The sequence below is a fragment of the Hemiscyllium ocellatum genome, chromosome 33, assembly GCF_020745735.1.
Source record: "Hemiscyllium ocellatum isolate sHemOce1 chromosome 33, sHemOce1.pat.X.cur, whole genome shotgun sequence".
Classification (NCBI taxonomy): domain Eukaryota; kingdom Metazoa; phylum Chordata; class Chondrichthyes; order Orectolobiformes; family Hemiscylliidae; genus Hemiscyllium; species Hemiscyllium ocellatum.
Genome location: NC_083433.1, coordinates 8,046,513 through 8,074,060, shown reverse-complemented (window position 1 = coordinate 8,074,060; position 27,548 = coordinate 8,046,513). Strand labels below are relative to the sequence as shown.

Here is a 27,548-nt window from a genome sequence, read left to right as displayed (position 1 = left end):
TGGCTTTAAAACAAGGTTTATTGTGTATTAGACCATAAAAACAGATTAATAACATTTACCAACCGAGTTTCACAAGGCTCAAGATGATTCCGAACCACCTGCAATGATACAGTCACTAAAACTTACCCTCAAGAAAAAGCAACGAGTACTTCGTGCTGAAAACCTCCTTCACTACAGCTTAAAACCAACAAACAAAATAAGGTTGCGATTTCTGTCAAGAAAACAGGAAAATGAAAGTATTGGTCCAATTGGAAAAGTTCACTTTGAATGCAGGTCTTTTTAGTAACCCTCCGTGGGTGGTTCCATTTGATAACCATTTTCAGCCAACATGAATCCATCACCAGACTGCATCGACTCCTGATCCATATACATGTCCTGACTGGTTTCTTCAAGTTGCTCAGGGATCCCATTATCCTGTAGTTTGTCAGATTCCTTATTTCTATCCCTATCTCTATCCCTGTCTCTGTCACGCTTGTGATCCCTATCACGGTCCCGTTCCCTATCTCTCCTTCTGTCCCGGTCTCTATCCTTGTCCCGGTCTCGATGGCTTCGTCTACGGTCCCGATCCCGGTCTCTATCTCTGTCTTTGTCTCGCTCCCTTTCTCTATCCCTATCTCCCCGTTCTCTATTCTTCTCCTCTGCTTCAGGTTTAGCCTCGATGGGTTCAATGGCTATATCAACTGCCTGTGCATCATTGTGAGGCCCATCACCTGCCTCAGGCTGGTCTACATCTGTACGTTCTTCTTTCTTATCCTTATCCCTGTCACGGTCACGCTCTCTTTTACGATCACGACTGCGGCTGCGCCGCTTGCGATCTCGATCCTTGTCCTTATCTTTCTCCCTACTTCGCTCACGGCTGCCACGCGCCTTCCTTTCTTCCTTGTCGCGGCTACGTGATCGAGGCCGACGTCGCTCCCTGGAACGGCTTCTACGTCGCTCACGTTCCTTGTCTCTTTCTCGACTACGCTCACTGCATTCACGGCGATCTCTGTCTCGCTCACGATCCCGGTCCCTGGGGAGATAATTAAATTTAAGGATTGGGAGTAAAATCAGCCAGAGAATGAGAACATATCTGACTCAATTGTCACCTTCAACCCACTCTCCATTTGAATCTTTTACAAGATCAGATTTTTTGTCACTGAACATTTCTTGTAATAGGACACCTCTGTGAAATGCAATTTTTTTGCATTAAAAGAGCAACACCATGTTAAGATCTAAATTTGCCCATCTCGCAGCAGATACATAGGAACACCAACACCTGTAAATTCCCCTCCAAGCCACATACTACCCAGACTTGGAAACATATCAATGATCTTTCAGTGTGGGTAGGTCAAAATTCTGGAACTCCCTCTCTGATGGCATTGTGGGTCTACATACAACAAATGGATTAAAGCAGTTCAAAAAAGGCAGCTGACCATCACCTTCTCAAAGGCAACCAGGGATGGGTGACAAATGGCAAGACAGTGACACCAGATTTCACAAATGAATAAAAAAAATTAAACATCTTGTGCCCAAGTAAAACACCTGAGTTATGAGGGACTAGAACAAAAAGTCAGCTGTATTGAATTTTAAAAAAAGCCGTAAATACAGAGTGCCCAATAAAACAAAACTAGAAATCAAAATTTCCTAACACTTAAATCCCATGCAACAGACTGTTCACATGTACGAATTGGATGTCAAATTCACCGGATGCAAGTGATAGCCAATGGATGTCACAAATGTAATCCAGTACAATGCCTCCAAGTTGGCACATTAATTTAAGGCATTCTGTTCAATGTGTATGTCACTTACTGCATCACTCTGCTTCTCACCTCTCATCATATCGTGGTGCATCATCACGACCCGAATGCTTGATATTAACATCTGCACCACCTCTACGAGTGCCCCCAAGTCCACCACCTGCAAAAGGAAACAATAGATCTCCGCACGTTAGCAGCACAGGACTCAATGAACTCAGATCTTGGATATTATTGGTACTTTCCATCACATTTACCAGATCTGAGGAAAACTTCAGGGTTCCAGACTATAAACTAAAATATTTGTTTTGAACACAAAGTGGTGTCAAGGGAGGGAGACACAACACAAAGAGAGAGAAGTGTCGCAAACGTGGAGGCTCCATTCTGCACAACTTTGTCTTAAAAATACTGCAGTGTAGTGAGCTGGGAGAAATTATTCCAGAATGGGCTATATGCAAACACTAAATCATTGTCGTCTTCGGTTTCTTTGCCATAGGAAGTTCAGCAGAGACCAGGTAAGATTGGCCATCCAGTATCAGGTCTTTAATCACTTAGGTGGGGGATCTCAAGACTAGGGGTCACTTCTTTTTTCCACCCCACATAGAGGGTGGATCGAGTGGAATGAATTTCCAGAGGAACTGGTGATGCAGGTACAGTTACAACATTTAGAAGACATTTGGATAGACACATGAAAAAGCAATGTTTGAAAGGATATGGGCCAAGCACTGGCAAGTGGAACTAGTTGAATGAATTTGGCATTACGTTAGTCGTGGAATGGTTGGATCAAAGGGCCTGTTTCTGTGCTGTATGGCTATGATTTGCATTAGTCGTTAATCAGGAGTGTCTCCAGTCAAAATACGCTACATTACTAATAAACTAATTTACACTACACAGTGAGAATGTGAGGCAATGGGCTGAAGGCCTGCTTATTTAAAACTTGTCAAATTACTTACAACTTTAGTCCACTGTTCAGAGATCAGTTAAAAAGTTCCAATTAGGCAGGAGGAACATGTTAGCACAGCACTAACTCACACCTGAAATGTTTCAGCAATAAAATAAAAAAGGGCAGTGACAAATTACTGTGGTCTGCATAAATCAACCATGTCCCTCCCTTTACACGAGAAAAGATTATTGACCAGACACCAAAAGCACCAAATGGTCCCAAGTCGGCTTCCAAACCTAAGCCGGGGATTCAAACTACCCTCACTACACAGTTGTTGTATAATGTACCTCCCTCTGTGCGAGTTGCCATCATGTCTGTCATCAGTTGGCAACTGCTGTCACACACCAAATTAGCAGTCTTTCGACAAAATTATAGATCCCTAAAAATCTCTATTCAGGCGCAGATAGATCTGAACATCTTTAATTTGTCACATTGTTGTACTAATGCTAGGCAATCATCTCCAAGAGAGTCTAATGCAGCATTTTAATATTTTACATTATCACTTCATCAATATCACCATTTGCCATGACCGACTAAAAGCTGAATTGAATTCGCCAGATAAATCGTGGCTACAAGAACAAGTCAAAGGTTAGATATTCAACAAAATGTAACCTGTCTCCTAACTCCCTAATGTTTTTTCATTATCCACTGGCACTACAACCTTAAAACTCTCCCTCCACCACTGAATCACTATGGATATAGAGTGCACCACCTTTGAGATGAATAGCAGGAATTCAATTGTTACTCTCGTATCAACTTACAAACTCAGTGCCTATACAGAATAGCAATAGGGCCGCAGATGCATAGAAACATTTTCGGAAATTTCCTAGCGAAACCATTCTGAATTCAAAACACCTACAACATTCTACTCAACAGTACTGTAGGAGAACTTACACCACACCTTTACAGTACACTGACACCTTTACAGAGGAGATTCAGGATAGCAATTTTTACTAGCTCTTCCAGCAAAGCCACATCCTCTGAATAAAACAAAACAATCTTACCGAGCCTCCTTGGGCGCCATCCTTTCACAGTGCGGCCTCTTTCCACATCTACCAGAACTCTCCTCCCGTCAATCTTCTTACCATCCGCGTGTTTGTATGCAGCTGCAATAAAGTGTGTCCAGAACAGCAAATAAAAGTCAGTGGGTTTGAATTCTGTAAATCCCACCCAGCCCCTCCCTTTTTTTCCAAACAGGAAAAATATACAATTAAATTTTCATGCAGAAACAAAACCTTGAGGAAAAAAAAAGTTCTGTTTACCCTCCCCACCACTCCCCCATCCTCCTTCAACATTTGGAAGCAGGCTGTTAAATGAAATGCAAGAACCAGGGCTAGCTCCTCATTTTCCCAATACAACACTGCATTCTAGAAAACTGCTTTCTGGCTCTTCTTAGAACAATCTGCTTCTATTCTTCAAAATTAAGAGAGTCAAAGTTGTGCTGTTTTGAAAGAATTAGTTTCATTGGAAAAGGGAAGAGCCAACCCCAGTTAGTATACAACACTGAACCATTGAGTTCTAATCCTGGAAAGGGAAAAAAATTCTATTAGAACAGTTGTTATTTGAATTCATTTCTCAGACATTCATCTCACACACACATTAACCAACTTCTGCTGGATCGGGGGAATTTAGGCCCCAAAAAACAGAATAAAAACTGTCACTGTTTGTCCTGCAACAGAAAATGGTAACCAAGCCAATTCTAATAGCAACCAAAATCAGGGTGCCCATGGAATGGCCAAAAACCCCTGTCAAATCACAGAAGTGTCAAAGCACTCAACTGAAGAAATCATTGAGAAAGATAATGCCTTTAATTCAGGACTAACTGACTGAAGGGTGTGACATAAACCAGAATACATCTACCCATAACTGAAAGTACAAGCTAAAGACCAGACCAAGAATTAAATAGGGACAGTTTTAGTTCCCAGAATAAATTCAGCAACTCTGACAATTTAAGCTAGACAATTATCCAATGGAGGGTAGCAAGTACAGCTCAGGTGCACTTTTGCTTTCAAACAGGAACTGACCATTGTGGAAAGCTAAGTGATGGAATAGCAAAGGAGCAAGTTGATCTGATAACCATTTTTCCACGTTTTTCAAAGTAATAACACTTTTTTAAAGGAATGAGGGAGGAACACTGGGACACAATGTTCAATCACTCTGCTGAACTAGAAGGCTGCTAAATGCTATGCACTGCACTTCCCTAACTCAAATAGTTCTTGCCTAGAGCGATTAACTCAATCTCAAAACACTTGACACATTCAACATCTTCAACCAGCCTGTCCAACTTTTAAGCTTGAGCTTGCTATGTTTCACTTTCAAAACTAACCAGTCTTCTGTCTCCAAGGGCTACGTATCTGTATCCTGTTTCAAGGCCAAGACCCGTCTCAAAAAGATTATATAATCTCTGCCCTCTACATAATTAGCACAAATTCAGGATAAAGGTAAAAACATCAGTTTTGTATTTTTGTGGCTTGGGTCAGCATTTTCATTCATTGCATCACTCATAGCTTAACGTTTCTTTAGATGTTTCAGTCACACTAAAACAGGGCCATCTTGACCAGGGTTTCAAGATCCTGTGTTAAACTTTTTAAAAATTTTGTTTTCCATCCGCTATACACCACCAGGGAGAAAGAAAAAAAAGGATTAAAAACAGGAACTAGAGGAGGAGGGACGAAGAAGAAAAATAAAATTGATATAAGCACTACACAGCACCACTAACAAAAGAAAAGAGATTTTACCTGTAAGTTTACTTACAAAAACTGCACTTTAGCCCCCTGCACTCATGAAAAGCGGGACGCGCTATCTTGCCAACAGATGGTACAATGTTCAGTGTTTCGACTTCCACTGTTTGTAACTTTCTGCTGCTGAGGATTTACCCTTTACTTACTGCACCTTACCTGCTTTCAGCAGCGATTTGATTTTTAAAAATTTTCTACATCGGGCGTTTGATTACTTTAACAAGCATATTCAAAAGATAATATATTTAATTAGGTTTAAAAACGGTATCAGAGAAAAATGTCTGACTTGTGGCTTTTTCTGGTTTCAAAGTTACTCTGAAATCACTGCAATTCAAATGTCCAAAGAACACTAATTTCTACAGAGTTGAATCCATGCACAGGGAAAATTAAAAATGAAGTTTTGGCTTACTCTTAACACAGAATCTTTTTAGCCAATCTTTTAACCATTTTTTAAACACACCCTAGTTGTACTTTTCTGTTCTTGTGACTTTACTCTCTCAAAAGACAAAACCTTTGTGTTTGAATAAAAATATGGCTCAAGCATCAGCTGCACCAACCAGGCCAAGTGCAATCCAGAACATGCACATCTTTTTGTGGTAGCGACAGTTTTAACAAAAGGAAGACTCTCAAATACGAGGAACACACCAGCCAGGAGATTACAAATATGGAAACAGAAGTAGCTGAACTTTAGGATCTGCTGGATTTTCAAAATTTTAGATCACCATATTCACAGAGATGGTCAGTAGGAAGAACTGTTTAAGCTTGCAGAAATATTACATTTGCATGACACACAAGGACTCCACTCAAGGAAACTGTTTAAACTTTAAAGTCTCGATAATAGTAGAGCTGACACACAACAGAAACAATATAACCAAGTTCAGGATGAGTAGTGAGTGACATATCTAGGATGATGTAGAAAATATCTGGCTAATTACTTAATTCTAGGATTCTTAACCTTGTAACTTTCCATCAAGTCACAATATAATTTCATTCATTACAGGGAACAAACTCTCCCAAGATTCTCAAAATCACTGGAAGTACAAACTGAAAGAGACTAAATAAGTTTTTGCATTATATCAGTTGGGGCCTGGGAAACAGCTCATATGGAGACTATCCTATGAAGGATTTTCCAGGCAGCCCGTTGGGACCATCATCTCTTCCAATCAAAGCCAGTGAATATTTCCAATATAAACCTGCACAAGGCCAGAAGTCTTTAGAGACAGACATTCTGCGTGGAGCTATTTGGTGCAATTAAATACATTGTATAAATATATTTCTTTTTCCAGGTATGTTCTTTCATTTTTAAAAATCACACATTGTGTTGCTTTCTTATTTGAAGTATGGAGTCTGCACACTTGCCCAAAAGCAGAGGACTGGTTGACGAGTCATCTAATTAAACTAAGACCCACAAAAGTCCAGCCTGAATTTGTCAGGGCTCAAGATTGTCGTGTTAATGACACACCTATCTTCAACAGTACTGTTAAGCCAGAAGTGCTCAGGTGGAAACTGAAGCAGGCTAAATGCACAAAGTGGACAAATACACAATTCCTAGTGATCTCATCTGATTAGAGGGGGAAATGCACATTGCATCTTAAGCTGCAACCATTAGCAGAAAACATGCTGCCAAAAGATATCACAGCTCAGATAATAAATATTTCTTTAAAGAGAGGATCTCACTATCAAGACACCTTCTAGAGTCAAAAGGTAACATAAACATCCTTCTTGCATTCTCCCACATGGTTTCTCATCCGAATGAAAAGGCAATTTTCCAAATGAAGATACAGTTTCAATGACAAAATAATTAACTTATTTGGAGCAAGACTCGGATGATTTAAGAGTCAGATGGCAACCTCCAGCAGGTAATCCATTATTTGTGCAGCATCTCCACCTTACAGGCTAATTCACCTTTACTGCAGTCAGATACTCCTACTTATCTCAGTGATTGCAGAATAAAACAAGTTTTCCCAAATGTTGAGCTTCCTCCCGAATCAAGGAGTGAGATGGTGAGAATCCCTCTTTAAAACCAGGTATTCTTTGAACATTCGAGTTAAGTGAAAAATTCAACACAAGCCAGACAATCCCTTGTGTATTTTTTTTAAGAAATAAAAAAATACTTTTACCATGTTTTACCACTGACGTTAAAATACCCTGTTTTACCAATCCAGCATTGCTTCTCTGTTCTCGCAAGCTTCCATTTGCTTGGAGTATCAAAGGCTCCACGATGTAGACTGGGAATCCCTTCACAACAGCTTACCTGGCTCAAATTTACTTGATGAGCAATTTTTTTTTTGTTTTGAGTAGCTGTTATTTTAAAAAAGGCTCTGTGCATGTTAACTTTTTTTAGGAAATGTTTTTAGTAGTTATCAATGGGCATTGAGCTGCAGAATCCTTTTTTTTGAAAGCCTACAACATATGAGGAAGCACTGAGCTTATTAAAATGTGAATGCATGACATCAGGGTGAAAGAGTTAAAAAGGAATTCAGGATTTGGTAGTGCTTTCTTTAACAAAGAAAGGTTCTACTGAATCCCCAAAAGCTACTCATACAGTCTATAATGTGAATGAAAGCACAATTTATTGATTAGTTTCCCAGAAGTGTGGTCCATTGCGCATTCCTCAAACATGATCTCTGGCATCAAAGTGAATGCCCGGAAGTTGAAGGGAAGAGGGGAGAAGACAGAGCACAAAAAAAAGCATTTTTAACCTAGATAGAAATCAAGGTAGCATCCAGAGTGCAGGGTTTCATCAGGTAATACCTTTGGAACATCTCTTGGAAGCAGGTGGTTTATAAAGTCTGGTAATTTTAAAAAAAACGGCCAGGCAAAGGTGACATCGCAGCTTCAATATGAGATGCAAAACTGTGTGTTATATTTTACGGACGTGATGTCACTTTGCGGACCACTTGTAACTAAGTCATCAGTATTTAAATTGCAGACATGTATTTTCTCAGCACTAACGGCAGGTTATGCGCAAAGTGGGTTAAAGTGTTGAGGTCCACATATTTGATGAAGATATTTACCCAAATCAACATTCCTGATAATCATGAATTCAAAAATGTTCATGTACATGATTTGAGTGACCAAATTGTGTTTATGCACAATTTATAAAATTTGAGAAAATGTAAAGATGTTTTAGTGACTTTAGCCAATAAGTAGGTTTTTAAATAAGAAGTTGTAATTTTAGTCTTAAGGGAATAAATCTGGCAATGACTACTGAGTTAAACTAGCTTCTACATTCGAGCTGTAAATTACTAGATTCATTTTTCTAAATGCCTAATAATTTCAACCCCCCAATTGTGTACATTCCCCTCTTTTGACTATTAGTTGTAAATTTAGCCCCAACTATTTTTCTTCCAGCAAGCTGATGAAAGCCCCTTTAAGTTCCTAAGGAAAGTGTAGAGTTCACTCAAGCTGAATTTGTCAGCAATTTGTCTAATTTATTAAAATTGATGCGGGCAGGTTTTTTTTCTTGGACAGGTGGCATTTCAATTAAATTGAAACCTAGCTTTAATCTTTACCATACCACTGATCTGCCAAGAAATGCTCAGTCTCACGAGGCTAACATGTTTGTTAATCTTCTGACAACAATTGCCAAACCAAAGCCACACTTTTGACTTGCATCATACACCCCAAGGTAAAACTGCATTGCACTGCACATCTTTCGTTCAAATAAAGTAGGGAAAGGCGTAACTTTACGGCACAGATACCAGCCATCAGACTTAATAGATCTACATTAGCTTTGCTCTAAACACCAACTAGTTTAATCTACTTTGAATCTGGGAAAGATGCAGCCATTTTTATCATACACGTACCAATACTTGGACAGATTGCTTTTGAAAACAGAGTTGCAACGAGACAAAAATCAGAAGAGAAAAAAAAGTGTGGAAAAGTGGGTATTCCCTTCAGAACTGTTTAAGCATATCCGAACTGAATTATTGAAAAAAAAAACAACGCAGGCCAACAATCCAACATCAGATAGGACAAAGAAAGAGTGCAATCACACTTGTCACAGCCCTCAGTACTGGTGTATAAAATCTCTTTGTTAGATTATGCCATTTTCACTATATTTTGATCTGCCCTGAAATTACAATCTATTCCTTTTCAGCGTTATTCTTTCACAATGTGTCCATGGAGGAATGAAATTAAGTATTAAAGGCCAAACGTCTTATATTGGTGATGTTATGTTGCTGGATACAAATGCTACAGAGAACCAATTTGGTACTATTTTTGATATATTGACTTAATAAATGTTTTGCTTGTGGCCAGAATTGGGTGCAGCATAGACATACAGATTTTATTGCAATCAGCTCAATTTAGAGGAGTGAAGGTTTACAATATCTAAAGTTTGGATTGAAGATAAGCTGGTTGGACATCCAAGGGAGACAAATGTGATAACCAATTTACAGAGACTAGTAAAAAAAATAACTAGTTTTAGTTAAACAGGCCACTGCAGAACTGCAAGCAAACTGTAATTATTGCTAGGGTTATTGTTCAAACTTTTAAGTTCCTCCCGCATTGCAAAGTCTCTAGACTTTCAGCTTAGGAAATTAGAGGGGCTCATTAAATCTTACAATCCTTTGCAATTTAAAATATGATGGTGAACTACACAATTCCTTTTTGTATATTTGATTTTCCAATGACTTATCAATAGTTCTCTACTCCCACCTCTCAGGTACTCAAGACCTGCTCCAACGCCTCTCTCTCACCTTAGGAACAAAACCAGTAGGGAAAGGAGAACATTGAGTAAGTTAAACTTGCATACAGATTTAAGTATGCAGTTAAGTTCTTGTGCTTAGTGATTAAAATGGGCTTTCTAAATGCAAGCTATGAATGCAAATTAAAAACAAACCCAGTTTCATTAACCCTATTTCTTAGTCTAGCCCAATATCAAACAACTATCACCCAATTGCATAGTGGAAGTGCCTTCCAAAGAAAAGCAGAGAAGTCTACATTAAGTAGGTAACATTTTTAAACAAATGTTATGCTACTTCAGTAGCTCTAGGGGTGCAGAAGTGCAGTGACCTGATCATGTCTGCCTCTAGGGTCTGCATATTTTGCTTTGCTCACTCACAAGCAACCATAATTATGAGCTTCTCATAAAAGTCGTTAAAACTACTAACGGCAAATGCAACCAAGCCCAAACCTGACTTCAAATATCCCATGACCTACGTCTGAGAATGTAAATATTTCTTTTTAATTCACATTTAGTAACCATAATGTCCTTTTTAGATTTCCATGTCCAAGTCTAGTAATTTCCAAGGATTCCAACAGTGCACACAGGAAATCAAATCTGATGCCACCGACACCACCTTGCAACTTTCTTTATTAGGCCAAAGACTAAAATGTAAATGCACCTGTTCAATAAACATCATTACTCAACAATTACAGAATATTTGAGCAATAAACTCTAACGAGACCTAATAGATTCCTTTTTAGTGCCCAATAGCATGCATTTCATGTATCAATTAAATGGGATGTTAAATCACAGAGAAAAAGCCATTTGCATGGAGAGCACTTTTGCTGAAAAAGAATGGAGACTCCACACAACACTAAGCTAACTTCTGAGTTGCAGGAGCATTCCCATGCCATCTTTTAGCCAGAAGTATGGTTATTGCCATATATTGCTAAATAACATCTCCCCAGGTTACAGCCATATACTGCCCAGCAGCATTGCCTCAAAGGTCAAAATCTTCTAATTTCATCTCTCTTCCCACTAGATGTAACCTAATCCCATTAAAAGCATCAAATCAAGGAATCTGTAGCTACAAATTAACTCTAAAGCAATTCAAAGCTCACTGCAGTGAAAACAACTGCAAACATTAATGACTGCTTGGCTCTCCAACAAGTTCTCTGAAACATTCTCTAAGATTGTTTCTTTTTCAGTCCTCAAGCTATACTTCAAATCCAAGCAACAGAAAACTTGAACTAAGAATTCTAAAATTTGATTTGTCATACTGCTGTGCTTTTTTAAAAAAAAAACTCAATGCAAAGCATCAACTTTTAATAGTGACAATCTTTGTTGGTGCAGATCCCAAAGACAGGAATGAGAGACGTGGACACTGAGCTTCTTTACCCCAGGCTTTAGATCCTAACAATCTTGTAGCAAAGATCTTTCCTTCCTCCAAGCACTCAAGTTTAGTCTATATCACCTGTGTGTTTTGTGTAGCCTCACCTTTCTCTTAACTGCACTTAGCAAATCCATTGGATCTACATACTGTATTTTAATCACGCTCCTCTCACTGTGGTGATGTATTGTGAGTTCTTACCCATCATACAAACCCATATACCAACCATACAATGAGATGTAAGGGGAGCATTAGCATCAGCTGCAAGCCAGCAGTGGCATTTGCCATCAGAATGGTGGCTGCAGTGACAATAGAAATAACATAGAATTAATATACCCCAGCTTGCAAACGTAGTATACAATTCACAAACAATCTATTTTCTTTTTAAAAAAACCACACAAACACTGAGGCCCTTTTCACAAGATGGTTTCACCCTTATAAGAACCAAACAGATCAGAATTTATTTTTATGAACTTCAGGGTGGCATAAACTCTCCAGTGCAGTAAAACCTGTGCTATGCAGTCAACCCTAAAGGAACCAAAGTTCTACACAATTTTTTTCTTAGCATAGGCAGACTTGGCATAATTGCAAGGAAGTGAAAACATCACATGGTCAGAACTCAAGTTTGAAATGCTGGCTGAAGATAGTTAAAATCAATCTGAAGGAGAATGATCTGATATTGCAACTTGAAAGAGCAGGTTGCTGCTTAACCCAAGTTTTTCCTGAATGGAATTCAAAAGCAGCTTTTGATTTGTTTTAAAAACCTAACATTTAATCAAGAAAGACAAGCCAATAGTTTTCAATACAAGTGTCACCCATTGCAAAATTGCAGTCTGAAAACAAAATGCTAGATGGGTGAGGTATCGCAAAACTTTTTCAGTCGTGAAAAGGGCCCAATGATGCAAAAAGTCTTTTTTTTGTAAAAAAGAAAAAGACTCATGCCCCGCGGTGCTAAAAACTTGTCATAAGTGTTAACTAATAGCACAGATCTGTCCTCATCAGTCTTTGCTCTCCACTTGGATCATTTCTAACAGTAAATTAACGTGGAGAAGACTTAACTCCTGGATAAACTCAGGAGGAAAAGTACACCCTCAATCAAATAACAAGAAATTATTTCCAAAGCATTTTTTTCATGAGAAGGGTAACAGGCTTAAGCCCATTCCACCTGTGAAGGAAAGCAGCAACAGTGCACTGTGAGCACAAAAATCGAAGGAAATATCCTCACAAAACTTTCCCAATAAATGTCAATTCCATGCAATTTTACATTGCATGTTGGGGCAGCCGGTTACAAGATTCCCAGAATCACTTCAAAAATGGGAAACCACAGGGTTAGAATAGCTAGCCCAGTGCTGTAGTGACCCTTGCCTTCAATATTTATATTCAGCAGCCTGCATTGCCATCGAGCAGTGTCTGCAACAATCCTGAATGCAATGGGGAAAAAATGCATTAATAAAAGTGAGGACCTGATTCCAGCTACTCTGAACAAAATTAACCTTCAGCCATTAAGCAGAAACTGTGAAGCAAGTCCTCACTATGATAGTGATAGTCAAATATAAATAATTAACACTTTAATAGACTCTCCTCAGCACTTCCAACACAAAGGAAGTTGCAGCATACTTACCACTCCTTGCATCCATCATTATACACTAATAACACATAGTTCCCCCACATACCATCTGTAACACTAGTTCTAAATGTTGCTTTTACAAAGGAGCTTGGAGCAAATACATTGAGACTTGATAAACAGGTCCAAGCATGGCTAAAATAATTGTTATCCCTAATACAAGTGCTAAATGAACCACAAACCCAGATTTCAGTCACAAGCACGTAGTAGTGCTAAGACATGCACCCTGTATCTACTCAAGTCACATGTTATCAAGAAATGGCTTATCCATCCACTATAGAATTCTCATTCTAACCTTCTAAAGAAGACTTTGCAATGCTTCAGCAGCAGAAATTGTTTCACATCATGGACATTCCACCAGGTGATGCGAGTGATTGTGAACTGCTGTCACAAAATGAAATGAAGTGCTCACTCCTATCTTTTGTTCTGGGGATAAATGTCAAGTATTCAGGGAGAAGGAAATCATGGATATCCCAACCAGATTTCACTCCCTATGACAGAACTTCCAAATCATTTACAGATGAGTCCCATAACAATAATTAATTAGGATATGGAAATCAAATGGTTCGGGTTTAAATATTCTAGTATGCCAAAAATCTCTTTTGTTATAATCCCAACAAAAAATTTGCTCAACATTCCCTGATTCACCTGAAGTTTTAATGGTGAATTCTGTAGTCTGCACTAACTAAAATTTATGATACATTTCAGGCTTAGTATAGGTTCTGATGGTCCCATTAAATACAAAGACAATTTCCATCACTAATGGTACAAAATATTTTGACAGGGCTGATTTGACAGCAGATGCTGCAGTTTACTCATTAGTTAGCGATTGCTTACTGCAGAACAGCTCACATACAGGTGAGTTTGGAGACTGAAAGTTCTTATGAAATTAATGCTTCAAACAATGGGAAATTAATGTTGATTTCAACATTCAAGATAGTTCTTTTTACAATTAGTACATTCAAACCACACATGAAAATGGAGAACACTAGGAATTCCTGTTGCTTACACTCCTTTGTTATGAATTCAACCCCCTCCTTCAGACAGCCTAGCAGATTCACCTCAACTTTAGAACTCATTTCCTATCACTCCCAAAAAAGGTATCAGTCAGTTGAGTGCAATCATATTTGAGACTTGTCTATCACAGTAATCTTTTCCAAAAGTTTAAAAGAAAGGACCAGGCACAGAATTACAAAACAGAAGCTACATTAAGAAACCAAAAAAGTGTTTTCAATCAAGATAGCTACTCATCTGGACTTACTGAATTGGGTTAAAATTGCAAGCTGTCCATATTTTCTCCCAAATGGTTCCAGAAAATTTCTAAATACTGTCTTGAAGACATATCTAGTACATACAGGTTGACACATTAAAAATGAAAAGTTGCTCTGCATCTAATTGGGACCATCTTAAAGAAATAAGCAATGCTGAATCATTGTAGAACAAAAGCCCAATCTGTAATGGATCCAAGTATTTACAAATTTTGATCTAGAGAAAACATCTGTTGCATGAATGAAATTGGAGGTTCAAGTCTTCCCCCAGCAAGTTGCACAATAGCATGTAGTACATACGGGATGTCCTGAACTCCCGTAGTTAGCCAATCAAAACCCATCCCAACCCACGAACGCACAAATAACTTACAATGCATGTCTCGCTCATGCTCATATTCGATAAAAGCGTAACCACGGGGCTTTCCAGTCCTTTTATTATATACCATGTAGATCTTGAGAAAACAGAGAGAAAAGACACAAAACAACAACTGAAGGACTGAACAGGAGTCTTATAATACAAAACATTGCTTATAATCAACAAAAGTCATCCAGATTATAATCAATACCACAACTCATCCCTCAGTTCCCTGCCAAATTAATCATTTCAATTCCCATTTCAGATATTTTGATTATGTATTAATGCAGAATGCAATGCTGTCCATAAATCAACTGAAAATGCTCAAGGTGCACCGTGTGGAAGCTGGTTTAAGTACGTAATTCACTGTGTTCAGGAGTTCAGCTCAAATATACAGCTGAAATAGATGGTGTTACTATCACTGTTTAACTATTGGCTAACCTCACAAGAGACTTTCCTTAAAACAGTTCCAGACCAAAATGGAAGAAACAATGAAACTTTCAGAAATGATAATCTGAGCCATCTATATCAAAGTGCTGATAAAGGTCCAGTAGTACTGTCATTCAGATCATTTGTTAAAAATTTATAACTAAAATAATAACCTTTTCTAATACATGTACACACACAAAGCCCAAAAAATTCAGCTAGAAATTAAAAAGCAGCATATGAAAATGCACAATAAGTCAATTAGCAATTGTAAAGATCAGCGCTGATTCTGATTTTTGCAATACAGATGTTAAGCCATCTTTTCTCTCCCACACCACACTTAGGCATGCACTTGAATTCCCGTACTTCTGTTTTCACCTCTTCCACTCCCACCCAGTACCATAAGGTTTCCCATTTCCTAAAACACAATAACTAGTGGATGATTGATTACCCGTCACTTTCACAACTTCTAGCATAATGCTAAATATAGCACATTCTCCTGTCTGCTCAAGTGACTATTCTCTCTCCACAAAATTCAAGCCCACTCTTCATGCACACCCAACAACCACGCCCCATGCACTGAAAACAAGGGAAATGGAAAACCTATCCTTTAACTTCCTTCTCTCCACCACCCACAGCTCTAAACACTTCGAATCATAGAGATGTACAACATGGAAAAAGACCCTTCAGTCCAACTTGTCCATGCCAACCAGATATCCCAACTCAATCTAGTTCCACGTGCCAGCACCCAGCCCATAACCCTCCAAACTTTTCCTAATCATATACCCATCCAGATGCCTTTTAAATGTTGCAGTTGTACGAGCCTCCATCACTTCTTTCTTGAGCTGCCTGGGGAAGTCACAGAGATGTACAGCACGGAAACAAGACACTTCTGCCCAACTCGTCCATGCCAACCAGATATCCCAACCCAATCTAGTCCCACCTGCCAGCACTTGGCCCATATCCCTCCGAATCCTTCCTATTCATATACCTATTCAGATGCTTTCTAAATGCTGCAATTGTACCAGCCTCCACCACTTCCTCTGGCAGCTCATTCCATACACTTACCACCCTCTGTGTGAAAGAACTTGCCCTTAGGTCTCTTTTATATATTTCCCACCTCACCCTAAACCTATGCCCTCTAGTTCTGGACTTCAGCACCCCAGGGAAAAGACTTTGTCTATTTATCCTATCCATGCCCCTAATGATTTTATAAACCTCTATAAGATCACCTCTCAGCCTTCGAATGTTCCAGAGAAAACAGCCCCAGCCTATTCAACCTCTCCCTATAGCTCAAACCCTGGCAACAACCTTGTAAGTCTTTTCTGAACCCTTTCAAGTTTCACGACATCTTTCCGATAGGAAGGAGACCAGAATTGCACGCAATATTCCAACAGTGGCCTAACCAATGTCCTGTACAGCCGCAACATGACCTCCCAACTTCTGTACTCAATACTCTGACCAATAAAGGAAAGCAAACTAAAATGCCTTCTTCACTATCCTATCTACTGCAACTCTAATTTCAAGGAGCTATGAACCTGCACTCCAAGGTCTCTTTGTTCAGCAACACTCCCCAGAACCTTACCATTAAGTGTATAAAGTCTGCTAAGATTTGCTTTCCCAAAAAGCAGCATCTCACATTTATCTAAATTAAACTCCATCTGCCATTTCTCAGCCCATTGGCCCATCTGATCAAGATCCCATTGTAATCCGAGATAACCTTCTTCGCTGTCCACTACACCTCCAATTTTGATGTCACCTGCAAACTTACTAACTATATCGCTTATGCTCACATCCAAATCATCTATATAAATGTTGAAAAGTACTGGACCCAGCACTGATCCTTGTGACACTCCACTGGCCACAGGCTTCCAATCTGAAAAACAACCCTCCACCACCACCCTCTGCCTTCTATCTTCGAGTCAGTTCTGTACCCAAATGGCTAAGTCTCCCTGTATTCCATGAGATCTACCCTTGCTACCCAGTCTCCCACAGGGAACTTGAAGATTAAAAAAAGCGAATTACTTGTACTTCATTCAATAAAATTTATCATATTCATTGTTTAAAATGCAGTCTCCTCTACATCAGGAAGGCTAAATACAGAACACAAATGTAACTCCATTTTGTTTCTGCTTTTATCCTCCCCCCCCCCCCCCCCACTCCAGAACTTCCCTTTTGTTCTTCCTTCCCAATGTTCCTCAAAGCCTGTCATATTCAACTTGCCTTAGTTCCAAAAAAAAAAGGTCATCAATATGAAAAGTGAATTCAGTTTCTTCCTCCACAGATGCTTTTTGGTTGGTGACTATTTCTAGAACATACTGGTGCTTCAACTGTTCTCTTTACAGGTGCTGACCGAGCTGTGCATTTCCATTCTTACTAGAGTCCTTAAGTTTTCAGCTCACTAACATTAAGTGATGAACTTTTTTGAAAGCCTATCCTAAAGCAGGATTAAGTTTTGTCACCAGCAAGAAGAATTTATTTACTTATTTGCTGTGCTGCTATCCTGTTCTGGGGTCTCGTCCAATGCATGGCTGTCAGAATATGTGCAACATGCAGATTTAAAAAGATCACAGGATTAGTGTTTATTGTATTCAGCACTGCTATAATAATTTGAAACCAACTCCTATTATGTGATACTTACCCTTTTAATGGGGCCATAGACCTCAAATTCACGTCTCAGTTTGGACTCTGTTGTATCATAGTTCTGTAGTGCAGAGGAAGCAGGAGCCAATCATTAATAAATGCAAAAATAAACAATATTGATCAGAAATGTAACCATTAAAATCATTGAAAAACATTAAAAACCTGACAGAGGATGTTTAACACCAAAGTTAAACAAAATCTGAGACACAGTCACCTTATTTACTGGTACTGTTACACATAGCATAATGAATTAGCAGAATAGAAAGTTCAGTTCCAATTCTGCAGTTTATTTCCTAATAGTTAGTTGGACGGCCCTCTAACATATAAAACACAAGATTCCTCAGTTACTTCACAATACATGCAAGTGGATTCACCCTCCTTGCTCCCATGAAATATTTCTGTTCTTCCTTTCATGACAACCCTACACAGCATTCAAGGAATAGTAACGATCACAAGCTGCACAAGACTGGATTCCCTCCAGTATGGAAATAGGCCATTTGGGCCAACAAGTCCACACTGACCCTCCGAAGAGTAACCCAACCAGCCCCTTTCCTTTACCCTATATTCACTCCTGACTAATGCACCTAACACTATGGGCAATTTAGCATGGCCAATTCACCTGACCTGCACATCTTTGGATTGTGGGAAGAAACCAGAGCACTTGGAGGAAACCACACAGACATGGGGAGAATGTGCAAACTCCAGAGTCACCCAAGGCAAAAATTGAACCTGTGTCCCTGGCTGTGAGCCAGCAGTGCTAATCACTGAGCCACCATGCCAATCACAACACGGGCCATTTCAGTTATGTATCATCATACTGGGTAAAAAGTGTTAGCACTAGCAGCCCATTTTCCAATTTTTTTTTACTTATTAGAAAGTTAAAAATCTCAAACTTACCACCCTGGCAACAAACAGTGTCTTGAATGCATCACCCTGCGCATTTGGATCATTATGAGGATCCCCTGTGGACCGGAAACAAAGAGTAACTTCTCAAAGCTGTCGTGTTACAATTCACAACTATTGCTAACTATATTCTGGAATTCCCTCCACAACCATTATACCTTTATCCTCCTGTCAAATGCACCCTATTAACCAAGCTATTGGTCACCTGTCCAAGTACCGTGACTAATTCTTTTTTGGTCACGCTCCTGCGATCTGTCTTAAGACCATACATAATGTATGAAAACACAAATGTTTATTATGTCATAGCCACTAGTACTTAGCCAAAGTAACTGCGACAAATCAGCTATTGTAATATTTAATTTGCTTTTTGCAGGGGTGGGTGGATCAGGTTTAAAAAGTATTCATTTCCAGGGTGCAAAGACAACTGTTTTTAATGTCTAATTAAGAGACCCACTTCAAAAGAAGCTTGAAGGTAGATGACAGGATTGGACAGGATCAAACTCTTATGAGTTTAGTACCTATTATCAAATCACAACTCAGTCAGTCAGTTACTTCCAACACACCCTCCAGTACACTTACACATTTTAAGCTCATTTTCAACTTCCTGCTGTCTTCTCTCAATCTTCTCACGTCTCTGTAAAAGGAAAATCACAATGTCTGCTACTACACAGGAGAAAATCAGCAGCATCACTGGGTAATCTATATGCATTCTAGAAGCAGAATATAATTTGATCTGCAACCAGGCTTAGTAAAATTTGTAAGGTCAGTCAATAGCTCCTCAAATATAGCCAGTGAAGAAACAACTAAATGTACCATTAATATGCACAGATGGGTGAATTTTCTGAATTGTATTGTGAATTAACACTGGTGTAGAACAACTGTGAAGACTGACTTAACTGATTCCTGAGATTTTGGGGGCTAGATTCATCTTAATAGGAAAGACAAAAAAAAAATTGGCCCTGTATCTTCTGACATTTTAGAAAATTGAGCAGTCACCCTATTGAAAGACAGATTCCAAAGACTGTGACAAAATGGGTTCTAAAAGGTTGAATACCTGTGACAGAGGGATTAAAGGGCAATTCAAAAGGTAGGTGGTCTCCCACTTCAGACAAATGTGAAATTTTTTTCTTCTGGAGGGTCACAAGACCAAGGAACACTTCCTCAGAATAGTAGAGGGGGAGTCATTGAGTATTTTTAAAAAAAAGATTCTTGCTTACAAAGGGAGTCATAGGATACTTAGGCAGGCAAAAAGGTGGCATTGAGGGAAATAATGGGAGGAGGAGGCACGAGGAACTGAATGGCTTACTTTCTGTCTAATGATTTAGGTGGCTTCATTAGTAGCAACAAGAGAGGGAGGCAGAAATCTACTGCAGAACCTACTATTGATAAGTGAACATGTAGATAGTTCTTGGGGGAAAATGACCAGGCTTGGTGAAGACCCTGCAACAAAGTCAAAGGGATTAAACAGTCTTACAGGTCATATATGCACCTACAAAGGTAATGGCCAGTTCAACAAAAGGCTGAAAGGTTTGTGGACCCACATTCCTATAGAATATAATAATGGAGACCTTCAAATAACTCCAGCAAGTATTTTCTAATGTCTACCCTCTCCTAATACACTTAACACTGGAATGCATGTCTGGCCTAAGTTTCTTACCTTTCTTTCCATGCGCTCCTCTCGTGTCTCAGCTCTTGTTGGTGGCGGGGCATCTCTGGGATCCTATACAAGCAAAAAAAAGTATTAAAAAGTTTCAGAAGCTATGCTTGCTACATTCTATTTCAATAATGCCAAGTGGCTCCTTGCTCATCACTTTTCCTGGACAGAGGACAGTTATGTTTGAAACTGTGGTGTGAATGCACTGAATAGTGACTATCAGAATATAAGCATTAGCTTCTTTCAGCTGCAACCTTCATGTGGAATTGAATTATGGCATTAAAGTGTTCTAATAATATTAAATATATCAACAGTGTGAAAGATTCTTTCCATAAGAGATGGTGACAGATCTCTTATGGGATTCCAAGCACTTGCAGAATTTTGCTTTTTGCTCAATATGTCAAATCCAGTTTGTAGGTAACAAGGGATTTAAGTTTCAGAATATAATGAGCGAACACATGCAACTGTAATAATGAGGCAGGAACAGGACTGTCCTAAACCTTAAATCTCAAAGTGGAAGAACAAGGCAGGATAGAAACCAAGAATTCAGAAAACCAAATTCTTAAGACTGGTTCCAGAAAATAAGAACATACGGTGAAGAGGAAGAAATAGAGTATATATGGATTAAGTGTGTGTGCGCGCGCGTGTGTGTTTCAATTTTCTCTGGAAAAAATAAACACACAAACCCCACAAATACACTGCTATGCCCCCCTACAAGACTGCCACAACACTGTACAATGGCCCACTTCATCCTCCACCCCACACATCAGGTCTTAACTCATACCCGAAAACCATGTCACCTTCAAAACAAACTCTCGATCCTCTTCCCAAGTGGACTCAAACCAAACCCCTTACTCTCCCACATCTCCCCTTACTCCAAAAGACTCCAATATCTCAAATCCACCCCATCTGTCCTTAAAATCCCTATCCACTTGCTCAAACTGACCCTCAAAATCTTGCCACCCCACACTACCACAAGACCCCTCTCAAATACCTGGCTGCCTTCCCCACAACTGTTCGCTCCTACCTAACACCTTCCATATCTACATGGCTCTCGCTCACTACTTCTACACTCTCATTTCCCTCCCCAACAGTGCTTATTCTCCATCACGAATCATCCGTTCCCCCAATTCCTTTCCACCTTCCTCAGTCCGCACCACTTCCCTGTCATGCATCCCACATTCCCCACCCCCTTCAACAAGTCTCACCAATCTTCACTCCCGCCATCTTGATCACTTCTTCCTTTCCTCCATCCCCATCTCGCCCTCCCCCACCCCACTATTCCTGCAGTTGGTTACCCTATCCTCCCCTCCCTCCAAACTGTCTCATTTCCTCTCCCCCCACTTGTCTTCCTTGTTTACCTTTCATGAACACTCTTACCAATTTAGCCCAAATACCCCATTTCCCTTCCTTTCCCCTTTGCTTCTCAATGCACTTCCCACAACCCCTCATACAAACTTTATTTTTCTGCTTATTACCCTCTCCACCCCATGTCCTCACCTCCATCATCATGTCAACCAACATGTTTAACTCCACTCCCTTCTATTTACCCTTCTTCCCCTCTTTTGCCCACCACTCCTTGCCTCTATACCCCAAACAGACCCCCCTCCCCCCTCTCGAGACAGGACCCCCCTCCCTAGTCTGGACACCTCCCTCCCCAGACAGGACCCCCCTCCCCAGTCAGGACTCCCCTCTCCCCATTCAGGATACCCCCCTCCCCCCTCCCCAGTCAGAACTCCCCCCTCCCCAGTCAGGAAACCCCACCACCCCAACCCCAGTCAGGACTCCCCCCTCGCCCCAACCCCAGTCAGGATTCGCCCCTCCCCAGTCAGGACTCCCCCCCTCCCCAGTCAGGACTCCCCCCTCCCCAGTCAGGAAACCCCACCACCCCAACCCCAGTCAGGACTCCCCCCTCGCCCCAACCCCAGTCAGGATTCGCCCCTCCCCAGTCAGGACTCCCCCCCTCCCCAGTCAGGACTCCCCCCCTCCCCAGTCAGGACTCCCCCCTCCCCAGTCAGGACTCCCCCCTCCCCAGTCAGGAAACCCCACCGCCCCAACCCCAGTCAGGACTCCCCCCTCCCCAGTCAGGACCCCCCCCCGCCCCAACCCCAGTCAGGACTCCCCCCTCCCCAGTCAGGACCCCCCCCCCCCGCCCCAACCCCAGTCAGGACTCCCCCCTCCCCAGTCAGGACCCCCCCCCCCGCCCCAACCCCAGTCAGGACTCCCCCCTCCCCAGTCAGGACCCCCCCCCCGCCCCAACCCCAGTCAGGACTCCCCCCTCCCCAGTCAGGACCCCCCCCCGCCCCAACCCCAGTCAGGACCCCCCCCCCCGCCCCAGTCAGGACTCCCCCCTCCGCCCCAACCCCAGTCAGGACTCTCCCCTCCGCCCCAACCCCAGTCAGGACTCCCCCCTCCCCAGTCAGGACCCCCCCCCGCCCCAACCCCAGTCAGGACTCCCCCCTCCCCAGTCAGAACCCCCCCCCCCGCCCCAACCCCAGTCAGGACTCCCCCCTCCCCAGTCAGAACCCCCCCCCCCCGCCCCAACCCCAGTCAGGACTCCCCCCTCCCCAGTCAGGACCCCCCCCCCCCCGCCCCAACCCCAGTCAGGACTCCCCCCTCCCCAGTCAGGACCCCCCCCCCCCCGCCCCAACCCCAGTCAGGACTCCCCCCTCCCCAGTCAGGACCCCCCCCCGCCCCAGTCAGGACCCCCCCCCCCGCCCCAACCCCAGTCAGGACTCCCCCCTCCCCAGTCAGGACCCTCCTCTCTCTCCTCTCTCCTCCCCCCCCCCCCGTCAGGACTCCCCTCTCTCTCCCCTTTCCTCCCGCCCCCCCAGTCAGGACTCTCCTCTCTCCTCCCCCCTCCCCGTCAGGACTCCCCTCACTCCCCCCTCCCCAGTCAGGAAGCCCCCCTCCCCCCATCCCAGTCAGGATCCCTCCCCCATCACCTCCTGCCTTCCGGTTCCCCCCCCCCCAACACTAGCACACACCCCCCCCCGGCGCTGACCTCGAACTCGCGGACGAAGCCGGCGATGCCGGAGTACGGCTGGTTGTGGTGTTTCTCATGCGGCAGCTTCTCGAGCGGCGGCAGGTACGGCACCGGGTCCCGCGGCGCGAACAGCGCCAGCAGGTTCGGCGGCAGGAACTGGGTCATGGTGGGAGCCGGGATCAAAACCCCGCTGTCCCCTCCGGGTTACTCGGCCTGTGAGAGTGACTGGAGGGGGTTATCTCGTTAACTTATCACTCTAACTAGTTTAACTAACGCCACCAGGCCTCGCGCGCGCCGAGAGAGCGAGGAAAAAACAAAATGGCTGCTGTGCCTCTTCACATTCCCCCTGTATCTTTGGGCGTCCCCGCCTTGGAAAACACTTTGAAAATTACAACTCTAACCATTCATAATAATTGCGCCTGGTGTGATTTTATATGTTCCCCCCTTTCTCTCTCGATCGGACCTTCCCTTCCTATGTTTTTCTCCATTTTCCTTTAGGAACTATTTACATTGCGGTAGGACACTACCCACCCTTTATTTCAAAATAACGATCACACCCGGGTGGTGGGCGGGGCTGCCGCCCTGACGGGGGCCCGCCTCCAAACTCTACCCTTTCTAGATTGGTTGCTGGAATGTCAGTTACACTCACCCCCGCACAAAGATTGGTTGACATCTGGATGGACAGGTTTCCGTGCCTTATTCTGCAGTTCTATTGGCCAATGAGCCTGTCACTCTAACCAGCCCCCTGTTGATTGGCTGGCTGCATTAAGTGACAGACTATTTCCTCACCCTTTGCCTGGGATCCTGCAATTAAAGGGACAGTGTCCCCTCAGTGTCAGTGCTGGTGAAGGGCCATCAAGGTTCCAGAATGTTTGCTGTTGTTACTCTCTCCTGCATGATCGGTTCAATGTCTGCAACATTTCAGTTTTTATATTAGGAGAGTTGTGCTGTGTGGTTTTAAACTCACAAACATGTAGTTTGCCTTATGACAGACTGGGAAGGCAAATTGTCTTCATTCAGGCTTGGGCTTACTCATAAAATCTTTATTGCACGTAGAGGTTAGGTATTCTAGTAAAGGAGAGAGAAAAAAAGCTTGAATCATTTCGTCAAAGCAATTGACAGCACAGACCCATTTGGCCCACTGCATCTGCACCAATCAAAAACAACCATAAAACTATTCTCAGTTGAAAATGTGTTGCTGGTTAAAGCACAGCAGGTCAGGCAGCATCCAAGGAATAGGAAATTCGACGTTTCCTATTCCTTGGATTCCTGATGAAGGGCTTATGCCCGAAACGTCGAATTTCCTATTCCTTGGGTGCTGCCTGACCTGCTGTGCTTTAACCAGCAACACATTTTCAACTGTGATCTCCAGCATCTGCAGACCTCATTTTTTACCCATAAAACTATTCTCATCCCATTTTCCAGTACTTAGCCTATAGCTTTGTCCCAGGAGGAAGTAAGGACTGGAGATTGGAGCTTTAAAATGTGGTGCTGAAATAGCACAGCCGGTTGGGTAGCATCGGAGGGGTAGGAGAGTCGAAGTTTCGAGCGTAAGCTTTTCATCAGGAATGTAGAGTATTCCTCTTTGACTACAGCCTTGTACGCCTTGGTATTGCAAGTGCACATCTTCCTTAAAGTTTACGATGGCTTCTGCCCGTACCTCCCTTATAGGCAAGTGAATTCCAGATTTCCATCATCCTCTGAGTGAAAAAGTATTTCCTCACACCCCCTCTAAACCTCCAGCCCTTTATCTTAAACGCAAGCCTGCTGGTCATTGAGGGGAGAAAGTTCTTCCTGTTTCCCCTATCTATGCCCTTCACTTTATGCCCAGTGAGAAAAAAATTCCTTGAATTCTACTGTTCGAATGCTAGTTGGCCGAGTCCACACACTTCTCTGTATGTTTCTAACACTCACACAGCGAGAGCAGGACTCTGCAAAGCCCTACAGTACTTGTGTTTTCCCTGTTTCTGTTTAATTAGCGAGGAGCAGCCAGAATTCCTAGTACAACATACGCATGTGTTGGTGCTGAACTAAACGATCATGTTTACTAATAACTGTCTGCTAACCGTGTGGCTGCCTCTGCATTGGGAAGTGGGTCCTGCAGATGCTGGAGATTAGACTCCAGATAGGAGTAGTGCTGGAAAAACACAGCAGGCCAGGCAGCATCCGAGGAGCAGGAAAATCGACGTTTCGGGCAAAAGCTCATTTCTGCTGTACTTTTCCAGCACTACTCCTATCTCGACTCTGCATTGGGAACATCAACGTCAGACTGGGTCACTTTGTTGTGTGTAGCCGTTCATTCCTTGAGCATGACCCTGAGCACCTGGTCACATGGAATATTTTAATTCTCTACTTCCATTCCTGGTCTGAAGCCAAGATATCGCAAAATTCTGAAGTTAAAAATGCTGGAGTGTTACAGTTCACTCCGAGTTGCGGTGACAACTTTTAGTTTCTAATCGCGTGTTGAAGCCTGGGCCATGCATGGCGATGGCAAAGGCTTTAAAGTTCTCGCTATCACACAGCTGACCAGGAATCTCTACCAGGGCTTTTGCTCGAAACGTTGATTTCAGATCGTTGGATGCTGCCTGAACTGCTGAGCTCTTCCAGCACCACTGATCCAGAATCAGGAATCTCTCCTGCATGCTTTGGAAGGATTTACAGCCTGTTTGGCTTGGTTCTGAACACAATTTTCAAGGGTTACTCGCTCAGAGGCATAGACACTGCCCTCTGCTGCTCCAAATCTCCAGCCACTTCGATACCATAGATAAACGAGTGTTCTTAAAACAGCAGGCACGCACTCCTAATTTAATGTCTCACATTACATTGAACTACAAGGCCATTCGATCCAACTGATCCCTGTCAGTCAAGTCACCTTCATCTTATCCTATTATTGACCTTCTTAATCTGCATTTTTTTCAATATTAACTGTAATCCCCAATCCCTTTGTTCTCCTGCCCCATTTAGACATTTAATTTTCAACCATACCACACATTTCAAGCTTCCTTTTCCAATTAGCATAGGAGCAGAAAAAGGCTCTTCAGCATATATAAAAAAAGCAAATTATGGAATCTGAAACCAAAAGAGAAAATGCTGGAAAATCCTAGCAGGTCTGGCAGCATCTGTTAAGGAGAGAAAACAGCTGACGTTGAGTCTAACTGACCCTTTGTCAAAGCCTTACAGATGCTCCAAGGCTATTCAGCCAATTGAATAAGATCACGTGATGTGATAAAACCAACTCCCCTTTCCCGCCTTTTCTCCATGAATCTTTATTCCCTTACCGCTTAACAATGTGTCCACCTCAGTCTTGAAGGTACTGAACAACCTATCCTCTATAGCCTTCTGTGATACATTCCACAGACTCAACTATCAAGTCCTGGTCTCTCCCACAAGGGGAAATCACACCTTCCTGCATCTATCAGATCAAGTCTTCTAAGAACCTTGTATTTCAATCAGGTCATTTCTCATTTTTCTAAACTCCAATAAGTACAGGCCTAACCTACTCAATCTGTCCTCACATACCTTACATACTCAGGAATGTTGATTTTCCTGCTCCTCAGATGCTGCATGACCTGCTGTGCATTTCCAGCACCACACTCTTGGCTTTCATACTCAGGATCAACCTAGTCTATATGCATTAGCAATATATTAATTTTTTAAAAAAGAAATCTAATACTTTTGTGGACTTTGTATTAATAAAGTTAGACTTATGCTGTCCCAAATATTGATCCTGTTCCAGTTAAGAAACCCCCAGCTTGACTTTTAAAAAAAAACTAACTGGAACAACTGCACATTTCCTCAGGCTTTCTAACACGTGTCAGTTGGAATCCACATGTACTAACGTCTGTCTCCAATGTCACAATAACCTTTATCGTGGCTGTTCTGCAAAGTTTCCATTGAATTCATTAATTATAGTGCATGGAAGATGTGGAGATAAGGAATATGAATAATCAATTGCAATCTTACATGCCCACACATTTTGCTTATTACATGTCACTTTGTTGTCAGAATTATCATGATTTTCATTAATAATCTCCATGTCCTCATTTGTAATGGAAACATCCTATGTAAACAAGTCACACCAAGTTCCTGAAAACAACAATGCTGGAAATCACAGTGGATCAGCCAGCATCCACTGTGGGAGAGCAAACCAACACCAACGTGGAGTCTAGATGACTGTTCATCAGAGCTCTTCCTACACTGTAATTTCCTT

At 41.9% G+C, this 27,548-nt stretch overlaps 1 protein-coding gene across 1 annotated transcript; it reads right to left on the bottom strand.

Annotated features, from left to right (window-relative positions):
- snrnp70 (small nuclear ribonucleoprotein 70 (U1)) lies at positions 1-23,673 on the bottom strand. The gene is made up of 9 exons (XM_060849655.1): positions 23,357-23,673; positions 20,356-20,418; positions 19,278-19,332; positions 18,693-18,757; positions 17,794-17,856; positions 14,742-14,823; positions 3,684-3,785; positions 1,812-1,899; positions 1-1,012 (listed from the first exon to the last, which is right to left on the bottom strand). Exons 1-9 carry the CDS (start codon positions 23,501-23,503, stop codon positions 280-282), a joined length of 1,398 nt encoding a protein of 465 aa, XP_060705638.1. The 5' UTR covers positions 23,504-23,673; the 3' UTR covers positions 1-279.
- Positions 23,674-27,548: the final 3,875 nt, after the last annotated feature.